This window comes from Morus notabilis, unplaced genomic scaffold, assembly GCF_000414095.1.
Source record: "Morus notabilis unplaced genomic scaffold, ASM41409v2 Scaffold774, whole genome shotgun sequence".
In the NCBI taxonomy this organism is placed as follows: domain Eukaryota; kingdom Viridiplantae; phylum Streptophyta; class Magnoliopsida; order Rosales; family Moraceae; genus Morus; species Morus notabilis.
This window is the reverse complement of record NW_010364300.1, coordinates 32,810-39,873: the sequence shown is the minus strand read 5'-3', so window position 1 is coordinate 39,873 and position 7,064 is coordinate 32,810. Positions and strand designations below refer to the sequence as shown.

Below are 7,064 nucleotides of genomic sequence, written 5' to 3'. Positions count from 1 at the left end.
ACAATATACATTTCAAGCATTTTATAAGGAGAGGATTCAAATCACAACCATATATACATATTTTACATATACACACATAAACAAATACATGCATAACAAAAGGACACAAGAACCATGGTATGTACAAGGAAAAAATTAAACACGACTCTACTTCCTCCCTCCAAAACTCCAAGAAGCATCGGTCCCGATTGAGTGTACCATGTCATATGAACCGTACATTTTATCAAAATGTAATTAATTAGATAGCTTAATTTATGTCGATTATATGTACCGCAGAAACACTACTAGAAGGCCAGAATGTAATTATATATATATATATAGATTCAAATCAGTGGCGTTGGCGATGGCGATGATGATCATGCTTCGAAACAAAATCGATCGTCACTTTGATTATCTCTCTCAATGATCCAAAGCACTAATCACTATCCTGCAAAGGGACAGTATAATGAACCATGCATTAGAAACGTACGGATTTATACTCTTCTAATTAATTGGACTTATCAGGACTTAATTAACTAATTACTTAATCAATCAAGCATTACTTTTTTCCAAATTAAAAATTAACAATATGCCTCTGCTCTGCTAATTATGATTTACTTTAATATTGAATCCCTTGCATTTGTACTTGGCTAGCAAAATCAACCCTCTTGATCATCGCGGTGTTATTTTCTGCGATACTCATGATCATCATTAATTTTCTGATTAATTAGTAACATTTTACGTAATGGTAACGTTATTTTTTCTCTCTATGAATTAAATTAAGTCCAACATGTCCCAAATTAATGGAACATATGTCCAAGCGGAGAAAAAGAGTAGGGGACGTGGAATACTACTATAATATATAACATAGCTACTAAAAGGAGATCAAGACCCTACAAATATCAGGCAAATTAAAGGCATATTGTATTGTATAGAGGATGAATATAATAATGTTTTAATGAAACGAAAATGCAAAACAACCAATCGTAAACGGTCGGACTTCTCTGTTCAGAGCCGCGCTCTGTGGCGGAGACGCCTACTGATTTTGTCCTTGTCCATGGTCTCTTCAAATTATTCTCTGCTAGCGTTCCGGCTGCCGCATGATCAAAATTACAAAGTCACAATATATATCAACCGCAGCAAATCAATTAAAATACTTCTTAACAAGCAACCAAGACATATATTTTATCAGCACGCGCACACATATATATACACTTATATATATGGTCAATACTCGCATTTCTTTCTCGGAAAATACAAGAAGAAGAGATTTTTTTTTTCTCTTCCATAAGGCAAGACCATATGTGTTGTTTCTTTTTTTTATTTTTTTTTTCCTTTTAATAAATCCACCCCATGTAGCAGATTTGCTTAATTATTGTTTTCTATGTAGCTTCTTTGAACTTCTCTAGGTAACGCCCATATAGATCATATAATACACATACCCGATTCTTTTTTGTTTGATTATTTCTTCTCAGCACGAAGAAATTAAACGCAAGGGGAAATAATTATAATTAGCCTTATATTTTAGAAACCACCCGATATTTGCATGCTCTTATATTTCCCCGCGTCTTTTTTGTTCTCGAAAAAGTATATATCGTCTCAACTATATGATCTCTCCCGTAGTTTCTTAAATATCCATCATCTTTATTTCTTACATATTAACCAACGACAACAAACTCCATATCTGATAATCTCAGATATCTAATAGACTAAGAGGACGTTTGAAAGAGAGATTCATGTCATGATTTAAATTATTATTCGTGGTTCACTACAGTATTTTTTCTGACAAAAAATACACGTAAAATAAAAATAATTTTAAATCATAACCAAACGTCCTTAAATGGTCACATACGTATTTACGTGCGTCTGTAGATATCAGAGAAGATATAAAACTTACGAGTTACCGGCGTCCGCGGCGTGGAGCACGAGGAAGGAGAATCGGGCTCGGAACCCGCGACATCAACGGATAAGCTCCTGACGAGAGGGTTTGGATTAGTCCTGAGAATGGTGATGCTCCGAGTAACCTGCACCTGATGATCATGACCACAATCCGCCGTCACGGCTATCTGGGGAGGATCAGTCGCCGGCGCCGGCGACGGCGCCTGTCGTGTGCCGGAGAACGAGTTGTACTTGCGGAGCTTAGAGAGGCCGGTGTCCGGCATAGGCCCGGCAAGTGTTTCGTCCCAGAGCTTGTGCAAAAATCCCATATGCTTTTGACTTCTGTAACAACCGAAAAGATCTCCACTAATTATTTTTTTTTAATGTTAATAGTAAAAATTTGAACGTGTGATTGTGATTAATTATTTGGTTGTAGGAAATTAAATCTGCGACCTGATACGACTGTTAATCACGAAGAGATGGGAGGATCACCGGAACGAGACGAAGGAGATCAGAAGTATTGATATTATATGTACAAACAATTAATGAAGTTTGGTTTCTGGGAAGACTAGGTGATATTATGGTGTTTTTATAGACAAAATTACAAGCATGATGATGAGGATAAGGTCATGTAGACATGATGGCTAATTTGAGTCAATGGCTTCCCGGCTAACCGCGCTTCATTTGGAGCCAATCAAACTAATAATACATTTGTGTATATATATATATAGAGAGAGAGAGAGAGAGAGAGAGAGAAGCACAAGCTTTTTGCATGCAATAATATATCGTTATATTTCCATTATCAATCTCATTTGAATTTATCAAAAAAGCAATCATGAATGCTGAATATATATACACACATAAATATATATATATATATATATATATATTGCTCTGTATGCTCTTGATAAGAGTATGTGGTCTGTAATGCTGTTAGACTCAATGAGAAGATAAGTAAAGGTCAGCAATAAATAATTTTGTAAAAACTGAGTAAAATTTCGCTAACGGTATTAGTTCAAGCTGGTTTAATTACTTCGACATCATTTATTTCACCGATTTAAATTTTTAATTTTAATTTTATTATAATTAAAAGTTTTCATAAAAAATTATATTTAACTTAAATTGAGATTTTAATTTTAATTCTATTACAGTTAAAAATTTTTATAAAAAGTTATATTTAATTTTTTCTATTACAGTGAAAAATTCTCATGTAAAATTATATTTTAACTTAAATTAAAATTTTAAATTTACAAGACGTTCAATGAAAAAAATGTAAAAGGTATAAAGTGCAAGTACAGCTAGGGTGAAATATCTACAAGGTTTTTCATTCATTGATATATAGATTCTAGAGATTCGGTTGAATTTTACTACTTTTTGTGTGTTTAAGAGAGAGAATATAGGACTTCGCCAATTTGGGAAATAGTAAAACTAAAAGTCTAAATGAGGAGATTTAACAAACTCTATTAAGATTCATGGGTTCAGGCTCAACGAGCTTAATTAGGCTTATTGTTGAAATAAGTTAATTAATAAAAAAGCCATAGTTGGAAATTTGTTTAATTGGATTCTTACGCAGAGAAGGGATTATTTAGTCAACTACTAAGTATAGACAGACTAAAGGGAAAAAAAAATCAGACGGCAAACTTAATTTGAAGCCAATAAGAGCATAAAATATAGAGAAAATTACTGAATTAATTACCCATAAAAGTATATGAAGTTAAATTTTTATTATTTATTCTTAATTAAAACTCTTTTAATTGATATAATTGTATTGATTTAAAAAAAATATAATCAAAATAAAGAATCAAAATCAAAATTCATGTAATTTTTAAAAAAATATTTGTCTCTTTTTTTTTTTTTTTTTAAATATAACACAAAAGGAAAAGGCCGATGAATATAGAAACCCGGTTGATGTGTCAAAGTTGAGAAATTAAAGCCTAAGCCGCAGCCATATTGGCATATTAGATTCGGCTGAAGCTGTTGGAGCTCAAAAAACAATAGAAGGCGTGAGAGACTGGGCATAATAAAACCGGGCCCCACTCTTTAACATTGGCATTTTACACGTCATCGGATAAGATTTTAGACGATTGGATCTAGAGATCTACCAAATATTGGATAGTTGAGTTCTGGCGGGGTCCACCACCTGTCACGTGATAAGGATGGTGCATCATCCCTAAGGTATTATCTTTAAAACTTCTTGGATTTTCGTCCAATAAGCACAAACCAATTAAGTTTGGTTAATAGTTAGACGACTTTTGGTTTATATATATATATATATAATTATAATTTATAATTATTTTTATTTTATATTTATTTTTTATGAGAAAAAATATCGTAGAGAATTATAAATTATGATTCAAAATAAATGATGAATATAAGAAATAAACGTCTCTTAAGCTCTTTTTTTATTGTTGTAAGTATAATCTAACTGTATTTTGAATTGCAAAATTCCTTCCCCATTCAAGAAGAAGAAAACAAAAATCATCTCTTTTACGCAATTAGCAAATCCCCATCTAATAATTTCCACAAATATATATATAAAAAAAAAAGCCATCTAATGATAATGCTTCTTCAAGATTGTGATCATGGCTCGCTTATTCTGACGTCTCGTTTGAATATCGACGGGACTGGCTAACTCCTTATCACGTGATAAGCTCAGTCATATGTAATATGCATGTGATATGTAGAAGAAATTTCAATAGATTGATGTAATTATGTTAGTCTCACTAATTAGAAGACATTTTAATCAAAATTGTATACTATTTACACAGATAAATGATAATACAAAAATATATGGCCATTCGGCTATATATATCACAAGAATTATTATTATTATTATTATTATTATTATTATTTTAAAAGGTCATCACCAGAATTATGAGACATGTGTATAGGGATATTTTGTTCCACAGGAGTACAAACTTAGATCTAAAGTCAATCCAACCAGTCTATCATTTTCATACGAGCCAATTTTAAGGATCCAATAGAAAACAAAGCGTGTTGTTCCTTTCTTATGGGAGGGAAAAAAAAATAGTTTCTTTGCGTTTAGAGCTCGTTTTAATATAATTTTATTTTTATATAAAAATAAAAATAAAAATATTTTTAATATTAGATATAAATTATTTTTAAAAATGTGTTTGATAATTTTATTAATATATTATTTTCAATATAAAAAAATCTATTATTATATCTCTTTGTGTGCTCGAGAGAGGAGAAAATAAAAATAAAAAATAAAAAAATAATTAAAAATTATTTTTTATTTATCTTTTATTTTATTCTAAATCAAAAAATATTTTTCATTTTTATTTTTTATTTTTAATTGTGACAAACACTGTTTCTCACCTATTTTTATTTTTCTTTTTAAAAATATAAAAAATAAAAATAAAATTAACTCCGAACACGGTTCGTTTCTTTCATTGGGTGTCACGTTGGTATCATCATATTGGTCCTACCAAATTGTCAGTTTTCATATTCAATTTTGGCAATATATTTCTTCCAAATACGTTAGATGAGCAAAGACCCCACAAAAGACTTTCTTTCTTTCTTTTTTTCCAAGTCTGCACCAAGGACTTTCCGGCAGGCGTATTTGTGGTGGTAGTAAGGATGAGTTATTGGGAACAATTATTCATTTTGGTAGGTAAGACAAAACATCATGTCATTTTCCGAAACAGACCCACAAGAATATGTTTTAAAAATGAGTGAGATTAACATTATCTTTTTAAATCTGTTTTTTTTTTGCCCTCACGTCCTTTTTACCTTTCTTCGCTTTCAGGGGGGAAAGTAAGATAAAACATTATTTTCTTCACGACTTTGTTTTCTTGTTTTTTTTTTTTTTGTTTATTTTATTTTAATTTTTTTAAGATTGTCTATTCCTTTGGTCATTGATTGCCAAGTCAAACAACTTTAATTTCATCTTTACATTTATACCACCCAGTTGAATTTAATATACTGAAGTTCAGTTGCATAAATATAAAGTTCTTAAATTTTGGTAGCATGGCATGTAATTTTCTCCCAAATTTGTCAAGGTTTTCTTCTTGCCTTAAAAATCTAACATTAGAAACTGTTATTTTTACGATTGATCTGGGAAACGGAATTGTAATAAATAATAAATTTTGAAACTAAATTAAGTAAATGACAAAATTTAAAATTATTTAAAGTAAATAGTAATTTACCGTGTAAATATTTTATTTATGACTAGTAAAAAATAATTCACGTAGTAAAAATCATTATTTACGTGAAAAGAATCTTTTTATTAATCGTAAAAAAAATTTAATTGTTATTAAAATTGTTATGCAATAAACTATTATTTATTTTAAATAATTTTAAAATATGTTGCTTATTTAAAACATAAATCTGCAAATATTGTTTGCCGTGTTTGGAATTACTCTTGTTTTTATTTTTCACGTTTTTTGAGAAAGAAAAAATAAAAACGATTCCAAAACGGCGTTTGGTACAATTAAAGACAAAAAACGGAAATGAAAACGATTTTTTAATTTAGTATAAAATGAGAGAGAAATGAAAAATGACTTTTAATCGTGTTTTTTTTTTTATTTTCGTTTTCTCCTCTCTTGAGGAAAGAGAGAGAGACATTAATAAATTTTTTTATACTAAAAATAATCTCTTAATAAATTTACTAAATATATTTTTAAAAATAATTTCTGCCTGAAAATGAAAATTTTCATTTTCAAACGCGCTCATTGTTGTGTTTTCTTTTCCTGTGTTAAAGCCCAAAAGCAATGCTACAAAGTATAAAGTACAAACTCGCCAAATTCTCTGCCAGGTTGAAATCAAGCCCAATGGATAAGTCCAGAAGCCATACCAAATGGGTTTCGGAAGTGATTCTCACTTTACAGGCCGTTATTAGCTACAGTGAATTTCGTGAACCAAACTAAATATAAAACGGAGAATATTTCTGATGGGAAGTGCCCCTTAATTTACCTTTCATTTTGCATTGTTCTCTTAGAATTATTATTAAGTTAGTATCTAAAATATAAAGTGAGAGTGGAAATCTTATTGTTGGGCATTCCTCTACATTAGTGGGATAATCTATGGCTCGAATTCTCAATGCTCAAATGCTATCATAAGGATTGTTCAACATCACACAAAACAAGTATTAGGTATCTTATAATTTTCATGGCTTTCTACGGTGGTTTAGCAGGATTGATATCCAACAATAGAATGTTTAGTCTACGAAGAGTGTAGACACCGGT

At 30.3% G+C, this 7,064-nt stretch overlaps 1 protein-coding gene across 2 annotated transcripts; it reads right to left on the bottom strand.

Moving 5' to 3' along the window:
• Positions 1–312: 312 nt before the first annotated feature.
• LOC21388517 (dormancy-associated protein homolog 4) lies at positions 313–2,424 on the bottom strand. Of its 2 annotated transcripts, none has more exons than XM_010106300.2 (4): positions 2,311–2,424; positions 1,877–2,199; positions 961–1,072; positions 313–427 (listed from the first exon to the last, which is right to left on the bottom strand). In XM_010106300.2, exons 2-4 carry the CDS (start codon positions 2,184–2,186, stop codon positions 400–402), a joined length of 450 nt encoding a protein of 149 aa, XP_010104602.1. In that variant the 5' UTR covers positions 2,187–2,199; positions 2,311–2,424; the 3' UTR covers positions 313–399. The 2 variants fall into 2 exon arrangements, with proteins under 2 accessions (XP_010104602.1, XP_024026693.1); XM_024170925.1 differs by having other exon boundaries at positions 339–427; positions 980–1,072.
• Between the last annotated feature and the right edge of the window lie 4,640 nt (positions 2,425–7,064).